General features: G+C 58.9%; 1 protein-coding gene across 1 annotated transcript in view; it reads left to right on the top strand.

Annotated features, from left to right (window-relative positions):
* Positions 1-25,273, top strand: part of LOC137358365 (plexin A3-like) — a 126,589-nt gene that overhangs the window by 43,179 nt on the left and 58,137 nt on the right. Inside the window, exons 2-4 of the mRNA XM_068024307.1 lie at positions 6,255-6,351; positions 18,327-18,517; positions 19,808-19,959. Coding sequence (XP_067880408.1) covers positions 6,255-6,351; positions 18,327-18,517; positions 19,808-19,959 — 440 coding nt within the window. The remainder of the gene's footprint in view (positions 1-6,254; positions 6,352-18,326; positions 18,518-19,807; positions 19,960-25,273) is intronic.

The raw sequence follows: 25,273 nt of genomic DNA, 5'->3' as shown, positions 1-25,273 counted from the left end.
TCCAGTCTGTAACTCACTCCCGGATATCTGTTATTCTATATATAAACCCCCCGAACCCCTCGATTAGATTCCAGTCTGTAACTCACTCCCGGGTATCTGTTATTCTATATATAAACACCCCGAACCCCTCGATTATATTCCAGTCTGTAACTCACTCCCGGGTATCTGTTATTCTATATATAAACCCCCCAAACCCCTCGATTAGATTCCAGTCTGTAACTCACTCCCGGGTATCTGTTATTCTACATTTCAACCCCCTCAACCCCTCGATTAGATTCCAGTCTGTAACTCACTCCTGGGTATCTGTTATTTTGTGTGTTTATCTTTCTCACTTGTCCATGTCTCTCTCTTGCTCTCTCTATCTCTGTGCTTCTCTTTGTTTCCATGTATTTCTCTTTCTGTCTCTCTGTCTTTCACCATCTCGCTGACTCTATCTCTATTTGTCCATGTCTGCCTGTCTCTGTCAGTCTGCCATCGCACTCTGTCTAGCCCTCGGAATTTATCAGTTTCTGTCTCTCTGCTTGTATCTGTCTCTTACTTTCTCTCTGTCTCTCTCTCTCTGTCTCTCTGTCTTTATCTGTGCCTGTCACACACTCTCTTTTGCTCTGACTATCTCTCTCCCCCTGTCCGTCTCTCCCTGTCCGTCTCTCCCTGTCCGTCTCTCCCTGTCCGTCTCTCCCTGTCTCTCTCCCTGTCCGTCTCTCCCTGTCCGTCTCTCCCTGTCCGTCTCTCCCTGTCCGTCTCTCCCTGTCTCTCCCCCGTCCGTCTCTCCCCGTCCGTCTCTCCCTGTCCGTCTCTCCCTGTCTCTCCCTGTCCGTCTCTCCCTGTCTCTCTCTCCCTGTCTCTCTCCCTGTCTCTCTCCCTGTCTCTCTCCCTGTCTCTCCCCTGTCCGTCTCCCCCTGTCCGTCTCCCCCTGTCCGTCTCCCCCTGTCCGTCTCTCCCTGTCTCTCTCTCCCTGTCTCTCTCTCCCTGTCTCTCTCTCCCTGTCTCTCTCTGTCCGTCTCTCTCTGTCCGTCTCTCTCTCCCTGTCTCTCTCTCCCTGTCTCTCTCTCCCTGTCTCTCTCTGTCCGTCTCTCTCTGTCCGTCTCTCCCTGTCCGTCTCTCCCTGTCCGTCTCTCCCTGTCCGTCTCTCCCTGTCCGTCTCTCTCTCCCTGTCTCTCTCTCCCTGTCTCCCTCTCCCTGTCTCCCTCTGTCTGTCTCCCTCTGTCTGTCTCTCTCTGTCTGTCTCTCTCTGTCCGTCTCTCCCTGTCCGTCTCTCCCTGTCTCTCTCTCCCTGTCTCCCTCTCCCTGTCTCCCTCTCCCTGTCTCCCTCTCCCTGTCTCCCTCTCCCTGTCTCCCTCTGTCTGTCTCCCTCTGTCTGTCTCCCTCTGTCTGTCTCCCTCTGTCTGTCTCCCTCTGTCTGTCTCTCTCTGTCTGTCTCTCTCTGTCCGTCTCTCCCTGTCCGTCTCTCTCTCCCTGTCTCTCTCTCCCTGTCTCCCTCTCCCTGTCTCCCTCTCCCTGTCTCCCTCTCCCTGTCTCCCTCTCCCTGTCTCCCTCTGTCTGTCTCCCTCTGTCTGTCTCCCTCTGTCTGTCTCCCTCTGTCTGTCTCTCCCTGTCCGTCTCTCCCTGTCCGTCTCTCCCTGTCCGTCTCTCTCTCCCTGTCTCTCTCTCCCTGTCTCCCTCTCCCTGTCTCCCTCTCCCTGTCTCCCTCTCCCTGTCTCCCTCTGTCTGTCTCCCTCTGTCTGTCTCTCTCTGTCCGTCTCTCTCTGTCCGTCTCTCTCCCTGTCTCTCTCTCCCTGTCTCTCTCTCCCTGTCTCTCTCTCCCTGTCTCTCCCTGTCCGTCTCTCCCTGTCCGTCTCTCCCTGTCCGTCTCTCCCTGTCCGTCTCTCTCTCCCTGTCTCTCTCTCCCTGTCTCCCTCTCCCTGTCTCCCTCTCCCTGTCTCCCTCTGTCTGTCTCCCTCTCCCTGTCTCCCTCTGTCTGTCTCCCTCTGTCTGTCTCCCTCTGTCTGTCTCCCTCTCCCTGTCTCCCTCTCCCTGTCTCCCTCTCCCTGTCTCCCTCTGTCTGTCTCCCTCTGTCTGTCTCTCTCTGTCCGTCTCTCCCTGTCCGTCTCTCCCTGTCCGTCTCTCTCTCCCTGTCTCTCTCTCCCTGTCTCCCTCTCCCTGTCTCCCTCTCCCTGTCTCCCTCTGTCTGTCTCCCTCTGTCTGTCTCCCTCTGTCTGTCTCCCTCTCCCTGTCTCCCTCTCCCTGTCTCCCTCTCCCTGTCTCCCTCTCCCTGTCTCCCTCTCCCTGTCTCCCTCTGTCTGTCTCCCTCTGTCCGTCTCTCTCTGTCCGTCTCTCCCTGTCCGTCTCTCCCTGTCCGTCTCTCCCTGTCCGTCTCTCTCTCCCTGTCTCTCTCTCCCTGTCTCTCTCTCCCTGTCTCCCTCTCCCTGTCTCCCTCTCCCTGTCTCCCTCTCCCTGTCTCCCTCTCCCTGTCTCCCTCTCCCTGTCTCCCTCTGTCTGTCTCCCTCTGTCTGTCTCCCTCTGTCTGTCTCCCTCTGTCCGTCTCCCTCTGTCCGTCTCTCTCTGTCCGTCTCTCTCTGTCCGTCTCTCTCTGTCCGTCTCTCTCCCTGTCTCTCTCTCCCTGTCTCTCTCTCCCTGTCTCTCTCTCCCTGTCTCTCTCTGTCCGTCTCTCCCTGTCCGTCTCTCCCTGTCCGTCTCTCCCTGTCCGTCTCTCCCTGTCCGTCTCTCTCTCCCTGTCTCTCTCTCCCTGTCTCCCTCTCCCTGTCTCCCTCTCCCTGTCTCCCTCTCCCTGTCTCCCTCTGTCTGTCTCCCTCTGTCTGTCTCTCTCTGTCTGTCTCTCTCTGTCCGTCTCTCCCTGTCCGTCTCTCCCTGTCCGTCTCTCCCTGTCCGTCTCTCTCTCCCTGTCTCTCTCTCCCTGTCTCTCTCTCCCTGTCTCTCTCTCCCTGTCTCCCTCTCCCTGTCTCCCTCTCCCTGTCTCCCTCTCCCTGTCTCCCTCTCCCTGTCTCCCTCTGTCTGTCTCCCTCTGTCTGTCTCCCTCTGTCTGTCTCCCTCTGTCCGTCTCTCTCTGTCCGTCTCTCTCTGTCCGTCTCTCTCTGTCCGTCTCTCTCTGTCCGTCTCTCCCTGTCTCTCTCTCCCTGTCTCTCTCTCCCTGTCTCTCTCTCTGTCCATCTCTCCCTGTCTTTCTCTGTCCATCTCTCCCTGTCTCTCTCTGTCCATCTCTCCCTGTCTTTCTCTGTCCATCTCTCCCTGTCTCTCTCTGTCCATCTCTCCCTGTCTCTCCCTCTCTCTCCCTGTCTCTCTCTCCCTGTCTCTCTCTCCCTGTCTCTCTCTGTCCGTCTCTCCCTGTCTCTCTCTCTCCCTGTCTCTCTCTCTCCCTGTCTCTCTCTCTCTCCCTGTCTCTCTCTGTTCGTCTCTCCCTGTCTCTCCCTGTCTCTCTCTCCCTGTCTCTCTCTCCCTCTCTCTCTCCCTGTCTCTCCCTGTCCGTCTCTCCCTGTCCGTCTCTCCCTGTCTCTCTCTCCCTGTCTCTCCCTGTCCGTCTCTCCCTGTCTCTCTCTCCCTGTCTCTCTCTCCCTGTCTCTCTCTGTCCGTCTCTCCCTGCCTCTCCCTGTCTCTCTCTCCCTGTCTCTCTCTCCCTGTCTCTCTCTCCCTGTCTCTCTCTGTCCGTCTCTCCCTGTCTCTCTCTCTGTCCGTCTCTCCCTGTCTCTCTCTCTGTCCGTCTCTCTCTGTCCGTCTCTCTCTGTCCGTCTCTCCCTGTCCGTCTCTCCCTGTCTCTCTCAGTCCGTCTCTCCCTGTCTCTCTCTGTCCGTCTCTCCCTGTCTCTCCCTGTCTCTCCCTGTCTCTCCCTGTCTCTCCCTGTCTCTCTCTGTCCGTCTCTCCCTGTCCGTCTCTCCCTGTCTCTCCCTGTCTCTCTCTCCCTGTCTCTCTCTCCCTGTCTCTCTCTCTCCCTGTCTCTCTCTCTCTCCCTGTCTCTCTCTCTCTCCCTGTCTCTCTCTGTCCGTCTCTCCCTGTCTCTCCCTGTCTCTCTCTCCCTGTCTCTCTCTCCCTGTCTCTCTCTCCCTGTCTCTCTCTCCCTCTCTCTCTCCCTGTCTCTCTCTCTCCTCTCTCTCTCCCTGTCTCTCTCTGTCCGTCTCTCCCTGTCTCTCTCTCCCTGTCTCTCTCTCCCTGTCTCCCTCTGTCTGTCTCCCTCTGTCCGTCTCTCCCTGTCCGTCTCTCCCTGTCCGTCTCTCCCTGTCTCTCTCTCCCTGTCTCTCTCTCCCTGTCTCTCTCTCCCTGTCTCTCTCTGTCCGTCTCTCCCTGTCTCTCTCTCCCTGTCTCTCTCTCCCTGTCTCTCTCCCTGTCTCTCTCTCCCTGTCTCTCTCTCCCTGTCTCTCTCTCCCTGTCTCTCTCTCCCTGTCTCTCTCTGTCCGTCTCTCTCTGTCCGTCTCTCCCTGTCCGTCTCTCCCTGTCTCTCTCTCTGTCTCTCTCTCCCTGTCTCTCTCTCCCTCTCTCTCCCTGTCCGTCTCTCCCTGTCTCTCTCTCTGTCTCTCTCTCCCTGTCTCTCTCTCCCTCTCTCTCCCTGTCCGTCTCTCCCTGTCTCTCTCTCCCTGTCTCTCCCTGTCTCTCCCTGTCTCTCCCTGTCTCTCTCTCCCTGTCTCTCTCTCCCTGTCTCTCTCTGTCCGTCTCTCCCTGTCCGTCTCTCCCTGTCCGTCTCTCCCTGTCTCTCTCTCTGTCCGTCTCTCTCTGTCCGTCTCTCCCTGTCCGTCTCTCCCTGTCTCTCCCTGTCCGTCTCTCCCTGTCTCTCTCTGTCTGTCTCTCCCTGTCTCTCTCTGTCTGTCTCTCCCTGTCTCTCCCTGTCTCTCTCTGTCCGTCTCTCTCTGTCCGTCTCTCCCTGTCCGTCTCTCCCTGTCCGTCTCTCCCTGTCTCTCCCTGTCTCTCCCTGTCCGTCTCTCCCTGTCTCTCCCTGTCCGTCTCTCCCTGTCTCTCCCTGTCCGTCTCTCTCTGTCTCTCCCTGTCCGTCTCTCTCTGTCTCTCCCTGTCTCTCTCTGTCCGTCTCTCTCTGTCTCTCCCTGTCCATCTCTCCCTGTCCGTCTCTCCCTGTCCGTCTCTCCCTGTCTCTCCCTGTCCGTCTCTCCCTGTCTCTCCCTGTCTCTCCCTGTCCGTCTCTCCCTGTCTCTCCCTGTCCGTCTCTCTCTGTCTCTCCCTGTCCATCTCTCCCTGTCCGTCTCTCCCTGTCCGTCTCTCCCTGTCTCTCCCTGTCCGTCTCTCCCTGTCTCTCTCTGTCTCTCCCTGTCCGTCTCTCCCTGTCCGTCTCTCCCTGTCCGTCTCTCCCTGTCTCTCCCTGTCCGTCTCTCTCTGTCTCTCCCTGTCTCTCTCTGTCCGTCTCTCTCTGTCTCTCCCTGTCCATCTCTCCCTGTCCATCTCTCCCTGTCCGTCTCTCCCTGTCCGTCTCTCCCTGTCTCTCTCTGTCCGTCTCTCCCTGTCTCTCTCTCCCTGTCTCTCTCTCCCTGTCTCTCTCTCCCTGTCTCTCTCTCCCTGTCTCTCTCTGTCCGTCTCTCTCTGTCCGTCTCTCCCTGTCCGTCTCTCCCTGTCTCTCTCTCTGTCTCTCTCTCCCTGTCTCTCTCTCCCTCTCTCTCCCTGTCCGTCTCTCCCTGTCTCTCTCTCTGTCTCTCTCTCTGTCTCTCTCTCCCTGTCTCTCTCTCCCTCTCTCTCCCTGTCCGTCTCTCCCTGTCTCTCTCTCCCTGTCTCTCCCTGTCTCTCTCTCCCTGTCTCTCTCTCCCTGTCTCTCTCTCCCTGTCTCTCTCTGTCCGTCTCTCCCTGTCCGTCTCTCCCTGTCCGTCTCTCCCTGTCTCTCTCTCTGTCCGTCTCTCTCTGTCCGTCTCTCCCTGTCCGTCTCTCCCTGTCTCTCCCTGTCCGTCTCTCCCTGTCTCTCTCTGTCTGTCTCTCCCTGTCTCTCCCTGTCTCTCTCTGTCCGTCTCTCCCTGTCCGTCTCTCCCTGTCCGTCTCTCCCTGTCCGTCTCTCCCTGTCTCTCCCTGTCTCTCCCTGTCTCTCCCTGTCCGTCTCTCCCTGTCTCTCCCTGTCCGTCTCTCCCTGTCTCTCCCTGTCCGTCTCTCTCTGTCTCTCCCTGTCTCTCTCTGTCCGTCTCTCTCTGTCTCTCCCTGTCCATCTCTCCCTGTCCGTCTCTCCCTGTCCGTCTCTCCCTGTCTCTCCCTGTCCGTCTCTCCCTGTCTCTCCCTGTCTCTCCCTGTCCGTCTCTCTCTGTTAAACCCCACTAGAATTATCTCTCTTTTTCTTTCAGTACTCCTATGAAGGTGATGATATTGGGGAGCTGGCTGTGGATTTCTCCATTGTCTGGGATGGAGAGTTTATCATTGACAAACCTGCGAGTGTTAAAGGTATGATTGATATTCCCCGGGATGATTTGCTTGGATTTTTACCACAGAATTCCTCACAGCCTGTGGTTATGTATTATGTACATGGATATGCTCTGGATTCCCTCTCCTCCCACCTCCACCTCTGCGCCCCCACCCCTCTCTCTTGAAGGCGCTGATTCTAACAGGGTTACAGGACCCGCGAGGGACGTTTCCCTCCCCAGCCCAAGCCCAGCTGGCCCATTCAACCAAGCATGAGCCTTGGTTGTGACGTCAGATATTCAACTGGGGGGTGCGGCATCACAGTCGGGATTGCCCACACACTATCAACCCTCCCCTTTTCCCCCCGATATCCACACAAACTCCACTTTCCACCTGGGATCACTGAAAAGGAAGACGAGTGACCGCTGGACACCACAAAGGGACTCAGATCCAATCAGGACAGGTGACTCAGGATGATAACTTCTAGCCGACCTCCCACTCCCGGCTTACACCCCTCACCCCACCAACTTATAGTATTGGGGCAGTACTGAGGGAGAGCCGCACTGTGGGTGGGTCAGTACTGAGGGAGCGCCGCACTGTAGGAGGGTCAGTACTGAGGGAGAGCCGCACTGTTGGAGGGTCAGTACTGAGGGAGAGCCGCACTGTCAGAGGGTCAGTACTGAGGGAGAGCCGCACTGTCACAGGGTCAGTACTGAGGGAGTGCCGCACTGTCGGAGGGTCAGTACTGAGGGAGCGCCGCACTGTCGGAGGGTCAGTACTGAGGGAGTGCCGCACTGTCGGAGGGTCAGTACTGAGGGAGCGCCGCACTGTCGGAGGGTCAGTACTGAGGGAGCGCCGCACTGTCGGAGGGTCAGTACTGAGGGAGCGCCGCACTGTCGGAGGGTCAGTACTGAGGGAGATCCGCACTGTCGGAGGGTCAGTACTGAGGGAGCGCCGCACTGTCGGAGGGTCAGTACTGAGGGAGCGCCGCACTGTCGGAGGGTCAGTACTGAGGGAGTGCCGCACTGTCGGAGGGTCAGTACTGAGGGAGCGCCGCACTGTGGGAGGGTCAGTACTGAGGGAGCGCCGCACTGTCGGAGGGTCAGTACTGAGGGAGTGCCGCACTGTCGGAGGGTCAGTACTGAGGGAGAGCCGCACTGTCAGAGGGTCAGTACTGAGGGAACGCTCACTGTTGGAGGGTCAGTACTGAGGGAGCGCCGCACTGCCGGAGGGTCAGTACTGAGGGAGCGCCGCACTGTCGGAGGGTCAGTACTGAGGGAGTGCCGCACTGTCGGAGGGTCAGTACTGAGGGAGCGCCGCACTGTCGGAGGGTCAGTACTGAGGGAGCGCCGCACTGTCGGAGGGTCAGTACTGAGGGAGCGCCGCACTGTCGGAGGGTCAGTACTGAGGGAGATCCGCACTGTCGGAGGGTCAGTACTGAGGGAGCGCCGCACTGTCGGAGGGTCAGTACTGAGGGAGCGCCGCACTGTCGGAGGGTCAGTACTGAGGGAGTGCCGCACTGTCGGAGGGTCAGTACTGAGGGAGCGCCGCACTGTGGGAGGGTCAGTACTGAGGGAGCGCCGCACTGTCGGAGGGTCAGTACTGAGGGAGTGCCGCACTGTCGGAGGGTCAGTACTGAGGGAGAGCCGCACTGTCAGAGGGTCAGTACTGAGGGAACGCTCACTGTTGGAGGGTCAGTACTGAGGGAGCGCCGCACTGCCGGAGGGTCAGTACTGAGGGAGCGCCGCACTGTCGGAGGGTCAGTACCGAGGGAGAGCCGCACTGTCGGAGGGTCAGTACTGAGGGAGCGCCGCACTGTCGGAGGGTCAGTACTGAGGGAGAGCCGCACTGTCGGAGGGTCAGTACTGAGGGAGCGCCGCACTGTCGGAGGGTCAGTACTGAGGGAGCGCCGCACTGTCGGAGGGTCAGTACTGAGGGAGCGCCGCACTGTCGGAGGGTCAGTACTGAGGGAGCGCCGCACTGTCGGAGGGTCAGTACTGAGGGAGCGCCGCACTGTCGGAGGGTCAGTACTGAGGGAGCGCCGCACTGTCGGAGGGTCAGTACTGAGGGAGCGCCGCACTGTGGGAGGGTCAGTACTGAGGGAGCGCCGCACTGTCGGAGGGTCAGTACTGAGGGAGTGCCGCACTGTCGGAGGGTCAGTACTGAGGGAGAGCCGCACTGTCAGAGGGTCAGTACTGAGGGAACGCTCACTGTCGGAGGGTCAGTACTGAGGGAGCGCCGCACTGCTGGAGGGTCAGTACTGAGGGAGCGCCGCACTGTCGGAGGGTCAGTACCGAGGGAGAGCCGCACTGTCGGAGGGTCAGTACTGAGGGAGCGCCGCACTGTCGGAGGGTCAGTACTGAGGGAGAGCCGCACTGTCGGAGGGTCAGTACTGAGGGAGTGCCGCACTGTCGGAGGGTCAGTACTGAGGGAGAGCCGCACTGTCGGAGGGTCAGTACTGAGGGAGAGCTGCACTGTCGGAGGGTCAGTACAGAGGGAGTGCCGCACTGTCGGAGGGTCAGTACTGAGGGAGAGCCGCACTGTCGGAGGGTCAGTACTGAGGGAGAGCCGCACTGTCGGAGGGTCAGTACTGAGGGAGTGCCGCACTGTCGGAGGGTCAGTACTGAAGTAGAGCCGCACTGTCGGAGGGTCAGTACTGAGGGAGAGCCGCACTGTCGGAGGGTCAGTACTGAGGGAGCGCCGCACTGTCGGAGGGTCAGTACTGAGGGAGAGCCGCACTGTCGGAGGGTCAGTACTGAGGGAGTGCCGCACTGTCGGAGGGTCAGTACTGAGGGAGAGCCGCACTGTCGGAGGGTCAGTACTGAGGGAGTGCCGCACTGTCGGAGGGTCAGTACTGAGGGAGAGCCGCACTGTCGGAGGGTCAGTACTGAGGGAGCGCCGCACTGTCGGAGGGTCAGTACTGAGGGAGAGCCGCACTGTCGGAGGGTCAGTACTGAGGGAGTGCCGCACTGTCGGAGGGTCAGTACTGAGGGAGAGCCGCACTGTCGGAGGGTCAGTACTGAGGGAGTGCCGCACTGTCGGAGGGTCAGTACTGAGGGAGAGCCGCACTGTCGGAGGGTCAGTACTGAGGGAGCGCCGCACTGTCGGAGGGTCAGTACTGAGGGAGCGCCGCACTGTCGGAGGGTCAGTACTGAGGGAGCGCCGCACTGTGGGAGGGTCAGTACTGAGGGTGCGCCGCACTGTCGGAGGGTCAGTACTGAGGGAGCGCCTCACTGTCGGAGGGTCAGTACTGAGGGAGTGCCGCACTGTCGGAGGGTCAGTACTGAGGGAGAGCCGCACTGTCGGAGGGTCAGTACTGAGGGAGCACCGCACTGTCGGAGGGTCAGTACTGAGGGAGCGCCTCACTGTCGGAGGGTCAGTACTGAGGGAGCGCCGCACTGTGGGAGGGTCAGTACTGAGGGAGCGCCGCACTGTGGGAGGGTCAGTACTGAGGGAGAGCCGCACTGTCGGAGGGTCAGTACTGAGGGAGCGCCGCACTGTGGGAGGTTCAGTACTGAGGGAGCGCCGCACTGTCGGAGGGTCAGTACTGAGGGAGCGCCTCACTGTCGGAGGGTCAGTACTGAGGGAGTGCCGCACTATCGGAGGGTCAGTACTGAGGGAGAGCCGCACTGTCGGAGGGTCAGTACTGAGGGAGCACCGCACTGTCGGAGGGTCAGTACTGAGGGAGCGCCTCACTGTCGGAGGGTCAGTACTGAGGGAGCGCCGCACTGTCGGAGGGTCAGTACTGAGGGAGCGCCGCACTGTGGGAGGGTCAGTACTGAGGGAGAGCCGCACTGTCGGAGGGTCAGTACTGAGGGAGCGCCGCACTGTCGGAGGGTCAGTACTGAGGGAGAGCCGCACTGTCGGAGGGTCAGTACTGAGGGAGCGCCGCACTGTCGGAGGGTCAGTACTGAGGGAGCGCCGCACTGTCGGAGGGTCAGTACTGAGGGAGAGCCGCACTGTCAGAGGGTCAGTACTGAGGGAACGCTCACTGTCGGAGGGTCAGTACTGAGGGAGCGCCGCACTGCCGGAGGGTCAGTACTGAGGGAGCGCCGCACTGTCGGAGGGTCAGTACCGAGGGAGAGCCGCACTGTCGGAGGGTCAGTACTGAGGGAGCGCCGCACTGTCGGAGGGTCAGTACTGAGGGAGAGCCGCACTGTCGGAGGGTCAGTACTGAGGGAGTGCCGCACTGTCGGAGGGTCAGTACTGAGGGAGAGCCGCACTGTCGGAGGGTCAGTACTGAGGGAGAGCCGCACTGTCGGAGGGTCAGTACTGAGGAAGTGCCGCACTGTCGGAGGGTCAGTACTGAGGGAGAGCCGCACTGTCGGAGGGTCAGTACTGAGGGAGAGCCGCACTCTCGGAGGGTCAGTACTGAGGGAGTGCCGCACTGTCGGAGGGTCAGTACTGAGGGAGAGCCGCACTGTCGGAGGGTCAGTACTGAGGGAGAGCCGCACTGTCGGAGGGTCAGTACTGAGGGAGTGCCGCACTGTCGGAGGGTCAGTACTGAGGGAGAGCCGCACTGTCGGAGGGTCAGTACTGAGGGAGTGCCGCACTGTCGGAGGGTCAGTACTGAGGGAGAGCCGCACTGTCGGAGGGTCAGTACTGAGGGAGCGCCGCACTGTCGGAGGGTCAGTACTGAGGGAGAGCCGCACTGTCGGAGGGTCAGTACTGAGGGAGTGCCGCACTGTCGGAGGGTCAGTACTGAGGGAGAGTCGCACTGTCGGAGGGTCAGTACTGAGGGAGTGCCGCACTGTCGGAGGGTCAGTACTGAGGGAGAGCCGCACTGTCGGAGGGTCAGTACTGAGGGAGCGCCGCACTGTCGGAGGGTCAGTACTGAGGGAGAGCCGCACTGTCGGAGGGTCAGTACTGAGGGAGCGCCGCACTGTCGGAGGGTCAGTACTGAGGGAGCGCCGCACTGTCGGAGGGTCAGTACTGAGGGAGCGCCGCACTGTGGGAGGGTCAGTACTGAGGGAGCGCCGCACTGTCGGAGGGTCAGTACTGAGGGAGCGCCGCACTGTCGGAGGGTCAGTACTGAGGGAGCGCCGCACTGTCGGAGGGTCAGTACTGAGGGAGAGCCGCACTGTCGGAGGGTCAGTACTGAGGGAGCGCCGCACTGTCGGTGGGTCAGTACTGAGGGAGCGCCGCACTGTCGGAGGGTCTACTGAGGGAGCGCCGCACTGTCGGAGGGTCAGTACTGAGGGAGAGCCGCACTGTCAGAGGGTCAGTACTGAGGGAGAGCCGCACTGTCAGAGGGTCAGTACTGAGGGAGCGCCGCACTGTCGGAGGGTCAGTACTGAGGGAGCGCCGCACTGTAGGAGGGTCAGTACTGAGGGAGCGCCGCACTGTCGGAGGGTCAGTACTGAGGGAGCGCCGCACTGTCGGAGGGTCAGTACTGAGGGAGTGCCGCACTGTAGGAGGGTCAGTACTGAGGGAGTGCCGCACTGTGGGAGGGTCAGTACTGAGGGAGTGCCGCACTGTGGGAGGGTCAGTACTGAGGGAGCGCCGCACTGTGGGAGGGTCAGTACTGAGGGAGCGCCGCACTGTCAGAGGGTCAGTACTGAGGGAGAGCCGCACTGTGGGAGGGTCAGTACTGAGGGAGCGCCGCACTGTCAGAGGGTCAGTACTGAGGGAGAGCCGCACTGTGGGAGGGTCAGTACTGAGGGAGAGCCGCACTGTCGGAGGGTCAGTACTGAGGGAGCGCCGCACTGTCGGAGAGTCAGTACTGAGGGAGCGCCGCACTGTGGGAGGGTCAGTACTGAGGGAGCGCCGCACTGTCAGAGGGTCAGTACTGAGGGAGAGCCGCACTGTCAGAGGGTCAGTACTGAGGGAGCGCCGCACTGTCGGAGGGTCAGTACTGAGGGAGCGCCGCACTGTCGGAGGGTCAGTACTGAGGGAGAGCCGCACTGTCGGAGGGTCAGTACTGAGGGAGAGCCGCACTGTAGGAGGGTCAGTACTGAGGGAGCGCCGCACTGTCGGAGGGTCAGTACTGAGGGAGTGCCGCACTGTAGGAGGGTCAGTACTGAGGGAGCGCCGCACTGTGGGAGGGTCAGTACTGAGGGAGCGCCGCACTGTGGGAGGGTCAGTACTGAGGGAGCGCCGCACTGTCAGAGGGTCAGTACTGAGGGAGAGCCGCACTGTCAGAGGGTCAGTACTGAGGGAGCGCCGCACTGTCGGAGGGTCAGTACTGAGGGAGAGCCGCACTGTCAGAGGGTCAGTACTGAGAGAGCGCCGCACTGTGGGAGGGTCAGTACTGAGGGAGCGCCGCACTGTCAGAAGGACAGTACTGAGGGAGCGCCGCACTGTCGGAGGGTCAGTACTGAGGGAGCGCCGCACTGTCGGAGGGTCAGTACTGAGGGAGCGCCGCACTGTCGGAGGGTCAGTACTGAGGGAGCGCCGCACTGTCGGAGGGTCAGTACTGAGGGAGCGCCGCACTGTCGGAGGGTCAGTACTGAGGGAGCGCCGCACTGTCGGAGGGTCAGTACTGAGGGAGCGCCGCACTGTCGGAGGGTCAGTACTGAAGGAGCGCCGCACTGTGGGAGGGTCAGTACTGAGGGAGAGCCGCACTGTCGGAGGATCAGTACTGAGGGAGCGCCGCACTGTCGGAGGGTCAGTACTGAGGGAGTGCCGCACTGTCGGAGGGTCAGTACTGAGGGAGTGCCGCACTGTCGGAGGGTCAGTACTGAGGGAGCGCCGCACTGTCGGAGGTTCAGTACTGAGGGAGCGCCGCGCTGTCGGAGGGTCAGTACTGAGGGATTGCCGCACTGTCGGAGGGTCAGTACTGAGGGAGAGCCGCACTGTCAGAGGGTCAGTCCTGAGGGAGTGCCGCACTGTCGGAGGGTCAGTACTGAGGGAGAGCCGCACTGTCGGAGGGTCAGTACTGAGGGAGATCCGCACTGTCGGAGGGTCATTACTGAGGGAGCGCCGCACTGTCGGAGGGTCAGTGCTGAGGGAGTGCCGCACTGTCGGAGGGTCATTACTGAGGGAGTGCCGCACTGTCGGAGGGTCATTACTGAGGGAGCGCCGCACTGTCGGAGGGTCAGTGCTGAGGGAGTGCCGCACTGTCGGAGGGTCATTACTGAGGGAGTGCCGCACTGTCGGAGGGTCATTACTGAGGGAGCGCCGCACTGTCGGAGGGTCATTACTGAGGGAGCGCCGCACTGTCGGAGGGTCATTACTGAGGGAGCGCCGCACTGTCGGAGGGTCAGTACTGAGGGAGTGCCGCACTGTCGGAGGGTCATTACTGAGGGAGCGCCGCACTGTCGGAGGGTCAGTACTGAGGGAGTGCCGCACTGTCGGAGAGTCAGTACTGAGGGAGTGCCGCACTGTCGGAGGGTCAGTACTGAGGGAGCTCCGCACTGTCGGAGGGTCAGTACTGAGGGAGTGCCGCACTGTCGGAGGGTCAGTACTGAGGGAGCGCCGCACTGTCGGAGGGTCAGTACTGAGGGAGCGCCGCACTGTCGGAGGGTCACTACTGAGGGAGCGCCGCACTGTCGGAGGGTCACTACTGAGGGAGCGCCGCGCTGTCGGAGGGTCAGTACTGAGGGAGTGCCGCACTGTCGGAGGGTCAGTACTGAGGGAGTGCCGCACTGTCGGAGGGTCAGTACTGAGGGAGCGCCGCACTGTCGGAGGTTCAGTACTGAGGGAGCGCCGCGCTGTCGGAGGGTCAGTACTGAGGGAGTGCCGCGCTGTCGGAGGTTCAGTACTGAGGGAGTGCCGCGCTGTCGGAGGGTCAGTACTGAGGGAGTGCTGCACTGTCGGAGGGTCAGTACTGAGGGAGTGCTGCACTGTCGGAGGGTCAGTACTGAGGGAGCGCCGCACTGTCGGAGGTTCAGTACTGAGGGAGTGCCGCACTGTCGGAGGGTCAGTACTGAGGGAGCACCGCACTGTCGGAGGGTCAGTACTGAGGGAGTGCCGCACTGTCGGAGGGTCAGTACTGAGGGAGTGCCGCACTGTCGGAGGGTCAGTACTGAGGGAGCGCCGCACTGTCGGAGGGTCAGTACTGAGGGAGTGCCGCACTGTCGGAGGGTCAGTACTGAGGGAGTGCCGCACTGTCGGAGGGTCAGTACTGAGGGAGCGCCGCACTGTCGGAGGGTCAGTACTGAGGGAGTGCCGCACTGTCGGAGGGTCAGTACTGAGGGAGTGCCGCACTGTCGGAGGGTCAGTACTGAGGGAGTGCCGCACTGTCGGTGGGTCAGTACTGAGGGAGTGCCGCACTGTCGGAGGGTCAGTACTGAGGGAGTGCCGCACTGTCGGAGGGTCAGTACTGAGGGAGAGCCGCACTGTCGGAGGGTCAGTACTGAGGGAGTGCCGCACTGTCGGAGGGTCAGTACTGAGGGAGTGCCGCACTGTCGGAGGGTCAGTACTGAGGGAGTGCTGCACTGTCGGAGGGTCAGTACTGAGGGAGTGCCGCACTGTCGGAGGGTCAGTACTGAGGGAGCGCCGCACTGTGGGAGGGTCAGTACTGAGGGAGTGCCGCACTGTCGGAGGGTCAGTACTGAGGGAGAGCCGCACTGTCGGAGGGTCAGTACTGAGGGAGTGCCGCACTGTCGGAGGGTCAGTACTGAGGGAGTGCTGCACTGTCGGAGGGTCAGTACTGAGGGAGTGCCGCACTGTCGGAGGGTCAGTATTGAGGGAGTGCCGCACTGTCGGAGGGTCAGTACTGAGGGAGCGCCGCACTGTCGGAGGGTCAGTACTGAGGGAGCGCCGCACTGTGGGAGGGTCAGTACTGAGGGAGTGCCGCACTGTCGGAGGGTCAGTACTGAGGGAGTGCTGCACTGTCGGAGGGTCAGTACTGAGGGAGTGCTTCACTGTCGGAGGGTCAGTACTGAGGGAGCACCGCACTGTCGGAGGTTCAGTACTGAGGGAGTGCCGCGCTGTCGGAGGTTCAGTACTGAGGGAGTGCCGCGCTGTCGGAGGGTCAGTACTGAGGGAGTGCTGCACTGTCGGAGGGTCAGTACTGAGGGAGTGCCGCGCTGTCGGAGGTTCAGTACTGAGGGAGTGCCGCGCTGTCGGAGGTTCAGTACTGAGGGAGTGCCGCGCTGTCGGAGGGTCAGTACTGAGGGAGAGCTTCACTGTCGGAGGGTCAGTACTGAGGGAGAACCGCACTGTCGGAGGTTCAGTACTGAGGGAGTGCCGCACTGTCGGAGAGTGTGGGGTGAGGAGTGAGGAGGGGGGGGGATTCCTCCCCGGTGTCGTGGGGCTGATATTTATCCCATCACCAACATGACTGAAAAAAGTAGTTAAATTGTCTTTAAAACCTCCCATTTTGACCAAGCTTTTGATCACTTGTCCTGATATCGGTGGTTCAGTGTCATATTTAATTTGATAATGCTCTTGTCAAGCACCTTGTAGGTTGTTGTAATTACTTTCTGTTTGTGGGATCTTGCTGTGTGCAAATTGACATCTTTGTGGCCAAGGACATTGTTGTCTATCAGGTGGTTTGAAATGTGCTGAGATGATGAAATGCAAACAACAATAACCTGCATTTATATAGCCCCTTTAATGTAGTAAAAGCAACCTCCAACCCCGTCCCTGCCCCCTGTGGTGCTTCACAGGAGTGTAAATCAGACAGAATTTCACCCCGAGCCACATCAGGAGATATTAGGGACGGGCGATCAAAAGCTCGGTCAAAGATGTCGGTTTTTAAGCAGCGTCTTAAAGGAGGAGAGAGAGAGGCGGAGAGGTTTAGGGAGGGAATTCCAGAGCTTAGGGCCCCAGGCAGCTGAAGGCACGGCCGCCAATGGTGGAGCGATGGGAATCGGGGGATGGTCAAGAGGCCGGAATTGGAGAAGGGCAGAGATCTCGGAGGGTTGTAGGGGCTGGAGGAGGTTACAGAGATAGGGAGGGTTGTAGGGGCTGGAGGAGGTTACAGAGATAGGGAGGGTTGTAGGGGCTGGAGGAGGTTACAGTGATAGGGAGGGCTGGAGGAGGTTACAGAGATAGGGAGGGTTGTAGCAGGTTACAGAGATAGGGAGGGTTGTAGGGGCTGGAGGAGGTTACAGAGATAGAAAGGGTTGTAGGAGGTTACAGAGATAGGGAGGGTTGTAGGGGCTGGAGGAGGTTACAGAGATAGGGAGGGTTGTCGGGGCTGGAGGAGGTTACAGAGATAGGGAGAGTTGTCGGGGCTGGAGGAGGTTACAGAGATAGGGAGGGTTTTAGGGGCTGGAGGAGGTTACAGAGATAGGGAGGATTGTAGGGGCTGGAGGAGGTTACAGAGATAGGGAGGGTTGTAGGGGCTGGAGGAGGTTACAGAGATAGGGAGGATTGTAGGGGCTGGAGGAGGTGACAGAGATAGGGAGGGTTGTAGGAGGTTACAGAGATCGGGAGGGTTGTAGGGGCTGGAGGAGGTTACAGAGATAGGGAGGGTTTTAGGGGCTGGAGGAGGTTACAGAGATAGGGAGGATTGTAGGGGCTGGAGGAGGTGACAGAGATAGGGAGGGTTGTAGGAGGTTACAGAGATAGGGAGGGTTGTAGGGGCGGGAGGAGGTTACAGAGATAGGGAGGGTTGTAGGAGGTTACAGAGATAGGGAGGGTTGTAGGGGCTGGAGGAGGTTACAGAGACAGGGAGGGTTGTAGGAGGTTACAGAGATAGGGAGGGTTGTAGGGGCGGGAGGAGGTTACAGAGATAGGGAGGGTTGCAGGAGTGGGAGGAGGTTACAGAGATAGGGAGGGTTGTAGTGGCTGGAGGAGGTTACAGAGATAGGGAGGGTTGTAGGGGCTGGAGGAGGTTACAGAGATAGGGAGGGTTGTCGGGGCTGGAGGAGGTTACAGAGATAGGGAGGGTTGTAGGGGCTGGAGGAGGTTACAGAGATAGGGAGGGTTTTAGGGGCTGGAGGAGGTTACAGAGATAGGGAGGGTTGTAGGAGGTTACAGAGATAGGGAGGGTTGTAGGGGCGGGAGGAGGTTACAGAGATAGGGAGGGTTGTAGGAGTGGGAGGAGGTGACAGAGATAGGGAGGGTTGTCCGGGCTGGAGGAGGTGACAGAGATAGGGAGGGTTGTAGGGGCTGGAGGTGGTTACAGAGATAGGGAGGGTTGTAGGGGCTGGAGGAGGTTACAGAGATAGGGAGGGTTGTAGGTGCTGGAGGAGGTTACAGAGATAGGGAGGGCTGTAGGGGCTGGAGGAGGTTACAGAGATAGGGAGGGTTGTAGGAGGTTACAGAGATAGGGAGGGTTGTCGGGGCGGAAGGAGGTTACAGAGATAGGGAGGGTTGTAGGAGTGGGAGGAGGTTACAGAGATAGGGAGGGTTGTCCGAGCTGGAGGAGGTTACAGAGATAGGGAGGGTTGTAGGGGCGGAAGGAGGTTACAGAGATAGGGAGGGTTGTAGGGGCTGGAGGAGGTGACAGAGATAGGGAGTGTTGTAGGAGTGGGAGGAGGTTACAGAGATAGGGAGGGTTGTCCGGGCTGGAGGAGGTTACAGAGATAGGGAGGGTTGTAGGGTCTGGAGGAGGTTACAGAGATAGGGAGGGTTGTAGGGGCTGGAGGAGGTTACAGTGATAGGGAGGGTTGTAGGGGCTGGAGGAGGTTACAGAGATAGGGAGGGTTGTCGGGTCTGGAGGAGGTTACAGAGATAGGGAGGGTTGTGTGATGGGTGAAGGGGATTCGGTGTGTGATGGGTGAAGGGGATTTGGTGTGTGGTGGGTGAAGGGGATTCGGTGTGATGGTGGGTGAAGGGGATTTGATGGGTGAAGGGGATTCGGTGTGTGGTGGGTGAAGGGGATTCGGTGTGTGATGGGTGAAGGGGATTTGATGGGTGAAGGGGATTTGGTGTGTGGTGGGTGAAGGGGATTCGGTGTGATGGTGGGTGAAGGGGATTTGATGGGTGAAGGGGATTCGGTGTGTGGTGGGTGAAGGGGATTCGGTGTGATGGTGGGTGAAGGGGATTTGATGGGTGAAGGGGATTCGGTGTGTGGTGGGTGAAGGGGATTCGGTGTGTGATGGGTGAAGGGGATTCGGTGTGATGGTATAGGGAGCAGTCGAGCTTTGGATCATGGATTTGATTCCCATTTCTCTCCACAGCTCTCCTGTATAACTGCTCGGTGCAGCGTGAGAGCTGTGGCCTTTGCTTGAAGACAGAGCCCAGGTTTGAGTGCGGCTGGTGCGTGCCGGAGCGGAAATGCCGCCTGCGGCAACACTGCACGGCGGCCGACTTCAACTGGATGACGGCAGGCAGCCGCAACATCAGGTGCACCCACCCACGGGTCACCAAGGTAAGGACCAACCCATTCCTGTCTTCACGCAGAACAGCTGTCTTGGCAGCACAAAGAACAGGTTATTCAGTCCAACAGGTCTCTGCCCAAGTTCAGAGTGGGTCGAAGCAAAGGGGGATGTGGAGCAGAATGACTTAAAACAGGCAAACGACAGAGACGAGGAATTAAAGGGGAGTGGTTCAGATGAGGGAGTTTTACTCTGTATCGAACCCGATTTTTTTTTATTTTTAAAAAACAGATAAATAAACAAAAAACTCAAATTAAAATGCCATTCTCGGCGTCGACAATGCACTCCAGTCCCTGCGGTGCCCACCGGTCGCGGAAGGCCTCAAGCGTACCGGCGGACACCGCATGCTCCTTCTCCAGGGACACCCGGGCGCGAACGTAACCGCGGAAGAGGGGCAGGCAATCGGGGAGGACGGAACCCCCGACGGCCCGCAACCTGGACCTGTGAATTGCCACCTTGGCCAGGCCCAGGAGCAGACCGACGAGGAGATCCTCCTCCCGGCCCAAGCCCCTCCGCACCGGGTGCCCAAAGATCAGGAGCGTGGGACTGAAGTGCAGCCAGAATTTGAGGAGCAGCCCCTTCAGATACTCAAGGAGGGGCTGCAACCTCGCACACTCCGTATAAACATGGAACACGGACTCGTCCAGGCCGCAGAAAGTACAGGTGGCCTGGGAGTCCGTGAACCTACTTAAAAGCCTATTGCACGGGACTGCTCTGTGCAGCACCCTCCACCCCAGGTCCCCGATGTAAAGGGGGGAGACTCCCGCATAGAGAGACCTCCATCGGGGTTTCCCCTCGCCGCCAGATGGCAACGCGGACCGCCAGGGCGTGTCCGGCCGGCTGACGAGGGCGTATCTAACCCCCGTGCTGTACCTGTCCTGGGGAGTGTTTGATGGGGGACAGTGTAGAGGGAGCTTTACTCTGTATCTAACCCCCGTACTGTACCTGTCCTGGGAGTGTCTGATGGGGACAGTGTAGAGGGAGCTTTACTCTGTATCTAACCCCCGTACTGTACCTGTCCTGGGAGTGTCTGATGGGGACAGTGTAGAGGGAGCTTTACTCTGTATCTAACCCCCGTGCTGTACCTGTCCTGGGAGTGTTTGATGTGAACAGTGTAGAGGGAGCTTTACTCTGTATCTAACCCCCGTACTGTACCTGTCCTGGGAGTGTTTGATGGAGACAGTGTAGAGGGAGCTTTACTCTGTATCTAACCCCCGTACTGTACCTGTCCTGGGAGTGTTTGAATCCATGTGAGGGTTTGATTGTTGGTTCCTGTGTTGCAGTTCCACCCAGTGACTGGTCCGAAGGAAGGTGGAACAAGGGTGACAATCCATGGTGATAATTTGGGCCTCCGCTTTCAGGAAATTGCCTACGGTGTCAGGATTGCTGGGGTCAAGTGCAGTCCAATATCCAGCGAGTATATCAGTGCAGAACGGTGAGTGAAGATCGCGGGCTATTAAACCTTACGCAGTGAGTTGTTGTGATCTGGAACGCGCTGCCTGAAAGGGCGGAGGAAGCAGATTCAATAATAACTTCCAAAAGGGATTATGGGATATGGGATCTTGCTGTGTGCAAATTAGCTGCAGCATTTCCTACATTACAGCAGTGACCACACTTCAAAACAAAACTCCTTCATTGGCTGTACACACAAACGTACGAATTAGGAGCAGGAATAGTCCACTCGGCCCTTCGAGCCTGCTCCCCCATTCCACCTACCCCCAATAACCTTCCACCCCCTCGTTTATCAAGAATCTATCTAACTCTGCCTTAAAAATATTTAAAGACTCTGCTTCCACCACCTTTTGAGGAAGAGAGTTCCAAAGACTCACGACCCTCTGAGAGAAAAAATTTCTCCTCATCTCTGTGTTAAATGGGTGACCCCTTATTTTTAAACAGTGACCCCTAGTTTGAGATTCTCCCACAAGGGGAAACATCCTTTCCACATCCACCCTGTCAAGACCCCTCAGGATCTGATATGTTTCAATCAAGTCGCCTCTTACTCTTCTAAATTCCAGTGGATACAAGCCTAGCCTGTCCAACCTTTCCTCACAAGACAACCCGTCCATTCCAGGTATTAGTCTAGTAAACCTTCTCTGTACTACCTCCAATACATTTACATCCTTCCTTAAATAAGGAGACCAGTACTGTACACAGTACTCCAGATGTGGTCTCACTAATGCCCTGTATAGATGAAGCATAACCTCCCTACTTTTGTATTCAGTTCCCCTCACGATGAATGATAACATTCTATTAGCTTTCCTAATTACGTGCTGTACCTGCATACTAACCTTTTGCGATTCCTGCACTAGGACACCCAGATCCCTCTGCATCTCAGAGCTCTGCAATCTCTCACCATTTAGATAATATGCTTCTTTTTTATTCTTCCTGCCAAAATGGACAATTTCACCCTTTCCTACATTATACTCCATTTGCCAGGTCTTTGCCCACTCACTTAACCTATCTATATCCCTTTGTAGCCTCCTTATGTCCTCTTCACAAGTTACTTTCCTACCTACCTTTGTGTCATCAGCAAATTTCGCAACCATACCTTCGGTCCCTTCATCCCAGTCATTTATATAAATTGTAATAAGTTGAGGCTCCAGCACAGATCCCTGTGGCACACCACTCATTACATCTTGCCAACCAGAAAATGACCCATTTATGCCTACTCTCTGTTTCCCGTTAGCTAGCCAATCTTCTATCCATGTCAGTATGTTACCCCCTACACCATGAGCTTTTATTTTCTGCAATAACCTTTGATGTGGCACCTTATCAAATGCCGTCTGGAAATCTAAGTACAATACATCCTCCGGTTGCACTTTATCCACAGCACATGTAACTCCCTCAAAGAACTCCAATAAATTGGTTAGACATGATTTCCCTTTCACAAAACCATTTTGACTCTGACTGATTACCTTGAATTTTTCGAAATGCCCTTCTATAACGTCTTTAATAATAGCTTCTAATGTTTTCCTTTTGACAGATGTGAAGGAAACTGGCCTGTAGTTTCCTGCTTTCTGTCTCCCTCTCTTTTTGAATAAAGGAGTTGCATTTGCTATTTTCCAATCCAACGGAAACTTCCGATCGATCTGTGCGGACAGTATCCATTCTTTGGGTGGACAGTGTGCAGTCTCTGCATGCACGTACACTGTCCGGTCTCTGCGTGCGCGGAGCGTGTGCAGTCTCTGCGTGCACGTACACTGTCCGGTCTCTGCGTGCATGGAGCGTGTGCAGTCTCTGCGTGCACGTACACTGTCCGGTCTCTGCGTGCACGTACTCTGTCCGGTCTCTGCGTGCACGTACACTGTCCGGTCTCTGCGTGCACGTACACTGTCCGGTCTCTGCGTGCGCGGAGCGTGTGCAGTCTCTGCGTGCACGTACGCTGTCCGGTCTCTGCGTGCACGTACTCTGTCCGGTCTCTGCGTGCACGTACTCTGTCCGGTCTCTGCGTGCACGTACACTGTCCGGTCTCTGCGTGCGCGGAGCGTGTGCAGTCTCTGCGTGCACGTACTCTGTCCGGTCTCTGTGTGCACGTACTCTGTCCGGTCTCTGCGTGCACGTACACTGTCCGGTCTCTGCGTGCACGTACACTGTCCGGTCTCTGCGTGCATGGAGCGTGTGCAGTCTCTGCGTGCACGTACACTGTCCGGTCTCTGCGTGCACGTACACTGTCCGTTCTCTGCGTGCACGTACACTGTCCGGTCACTGCGTGCGCGTACTCTGTCCGGTCGCTGCGTGCGCGTACTCTGTCCGGTCGCTGCGTGCGCGGAGACTGTCCGGTCTCTGCGTGCGCGTACACTGTCCGGTCTCTGCGTGCACGTACTCTGTCCGGTCTCCGCGTGCACGGAGCGTGTGCAGTCTCTGCGTGCACGTACACTGTCCGGTCTCTGCGTGCACGTACACTGTCCGGTCTCTGCGTGCGCGGAGGCTGTCCGGTCTCTGCGTGCACGTACTCTGTCCGGTCTCTGCGTGCACGTACTCTGTCCGGTCTCTGCGTGCACGTACACTGTCCGGTCTCTACTTGCGCGGAACGTGTGCAGTCTCTGCGTGCACGTACTCTGTCCGGACTCTGCGTGCACGTACTCTGTCCGGTCTCTGCGTGCACGTACACTGTCCGGTCTCTGCGTGCGCGGAGCGTGTGCAGTCTCTGCGTGCACGGACACTGTCCGGACTCTGCGTGCACGTACTCTGTCCGGTCTCTGCGTGCACGTACACTGTCCGGTCTCTGCGTGCGCGGAGCGTGTGCAGTCTCTGCGTGCACGTACTCTGTCCGGTCTCTGCGTGCACGTACTCTGTCCGGTCTCTGCGTGCACGTACACTGTCCGGTCTCTGCGTGCACGTACAATGTCCGGTCTCTGCGTGCGCGTACTCTGTCCGGTCTCTGCGTGCGCGTACTCTGTCCGGTCTCTGCGTGCACGTACACTGTCCATTCTCTGCGTGTACGTACACTGTCCGGTCCATGCGTGCACGTACACTGTCCGGTCTCTGCGTTCACGTACACTGTCCGTTCTCTGCGCGCACGTACACTGTCCGTTCTCTGCGCGCCCGTACACTGTTCGTTCTCTGCGCGCACGTACACTGTCCGGTCTCTGCGCGCACGTAATCTGTCCGGTCTCTGCGAGCACGTACACTGTCCGGTCTCTGCGTGCACGTACACTGTCTGGTCTCTGCCTGCGCGGAGCGTGTGCAGTCTCTGCGTGCACGTACACTGTCTGGTCTCTGCGTGCACGTACACTGTCCGGTCTCTGCTTGCGCGGAGCGTGTGCGGTCTCCGCGTGCACGTACTCTGTCCGGTCTCCGCGTGCACGGAGCGTGTGCAGTCTCTGCGTGCACGTACACTGTCCGGTCTCTGCGTGCACGTACACTGTCCGGTCTCTGCGTGCGCGGAGGCTGTCCGGTCTCTGCGTGCACGTACTCTGTCCGGTCTCTGCGTGCACGTACTCTGTCCGGTCTCTGCGTGCACGTACACTGTCCGGTCTCTACTTGCGCGGAGCGTGTGCAGTCTCTGCGTGCACGTACTCTGTCCGGTCTCTGCGTGCACGTACACTGTCCGGTCTCTGCGTGCGCGGAGCGTGTGCAGTCTCTGCGTGCACGGACACTGTCCGGACTCTGCGTGCACGTACTCTGTCCGGTCTCTGCGTGCACGTACACTGTCCGGTCTCTGCGTGCGCGGAGCGTGTGCAGTCTCTGCGTGCACGTACTCTGTCCGGTCTCTGCGTGCACGTACTCTGTCCGGTCTCTGCGTGCACGTACACTGTCCGGTCTCTGCGTGCACGTACAATGTCCGGTCTCTGCGTGCGTGTACTCTGTCCGGTCTCTGCGTGCGCGTACTCTGTCCGGTCTCTGCGTGCACGTACACTGTCCATTCTCTGCGTGTACGTACACTGTCCGGTCCATGCGTGCACGTACACTGTCCGGTCTCTGCGTTCACGTACACTGTCCGTTCTCTGCGCGCACGTACACTGTCCGTTCTCTGCGCGCACGTACACTGTTCGTTCTCTGCGCGCACGTACACTGTCCGGTCTCTGCGCGCACGTAATCTGTCCGGTCTCTGCGAGCACGTACACTGTCCGGTCTCTGCGTGCACGTACACTGTCTGGTCTCTGCCTGCGCGGAGCGTGTGCAGTCTCTGCGTGCACGTACACTGTCTGGTCTCTGCGTGCACGTACACTGTCCGGTCTCTGCTTGCGCGGAGCGTGTGCGGTCTCTGCGTGCACGTACTCTGTCCGGTCTCTGTGTGCACTTACACTGTCAGTTCTCTGCGTGCACGTACACTGTCCGTTCTCTGCGTGCACGTACACTGTCCGGTCTCTGCGTGCACGTACACTGTCCGGTCTCTGCTTGCGCGGAGCGTGTGCGGTCTCTGCGTGCACGTACTCTGTCCGGTCTCTGTGTGCACATACACTGTCAGTTCTCTGCGTGCACGTACACTGTCCGTTCTCTGCGTGCACGTACACTGTCCGGTCTCTGCGTGCACGTACACTGTCCGGACTTTTCGTGCACATACTCTGTCCGGTCTCTGCGTGCAGGTACACTGTCCGGTCTCTGCGTGCGCGGAGCGTGTGCAGACTCTGCGTGCACGTACTCTGTCCGGTCTCTGCGTGCACATACTCTGTCCGGTCTCTGCGTGCGCGGAGCGTGTGCAGTCTCTGCGTGCACGTACTCTGTCCGGTCTCTGCGTGCGCGGAGCGTGTGCAGTCTCTGCGTGCACGTACTCTGTCCGGTCTCTGCGTGCACGTACACTGTCTGGTCTCTGCGTGCGTGGAGCGTGTGCAGTCTCTGCTTGCGCGGAGCGTGTCCGGTCTCTGCGTGCACGTACTCTGTCCGGTCTCTGCGTGCGCGGAGCGTGTGCAGTCTCTGCGTGCACGTACTCTGTCCGGTCTCTGCGTGCACGTACACTGTCCGGTCTCTGCGTGCACGTACACTGTCCGGTCTCTGCGTGCACGTACACTGTCCGGTCTCTGCGTGCACGTACACTGTCCTGTCTCTGCCTGCGCGGAGCGTGTGCAGTCTCTGCGTGCACGTACACTGTCCGGTCTCTGCGTGCACGGACACTGTCCGGTCTCTGCGTGCACGTACACTGTCTGGTCTCTGATTGCGCGTACACTGTCCGTTCTCTGCGTGCACGTACTCTGTCCGGTCCCTGCGTGCACGTACTCTGTCCGGTCTCTGCGTGCACGTACTCTGTCCGGTCTCTGCGTGCACGTACACTGTCCGGTCTCTACGTGCGCGGAGCGTGTGCAGTCTCT

This window comes from Heterodontus francisci, chromosome 49 (assembly GCF_036365525.1).
Source record: "Heterodontus francisci isolate sHetFra1 chromosome 49, sHetFra1.hap1, whole genome shotgun sequence".
Classification (NCBI taxonomy): Eukaryota; Metazoa; Chordata; class Chondrichthyes; order Heterodontiformes; family Heterodontidae; genus Heterodontus; species Heterodontus francisci.
This window is presented reverse-complemented; position numbering and strand designations above follow the sequence as displayed.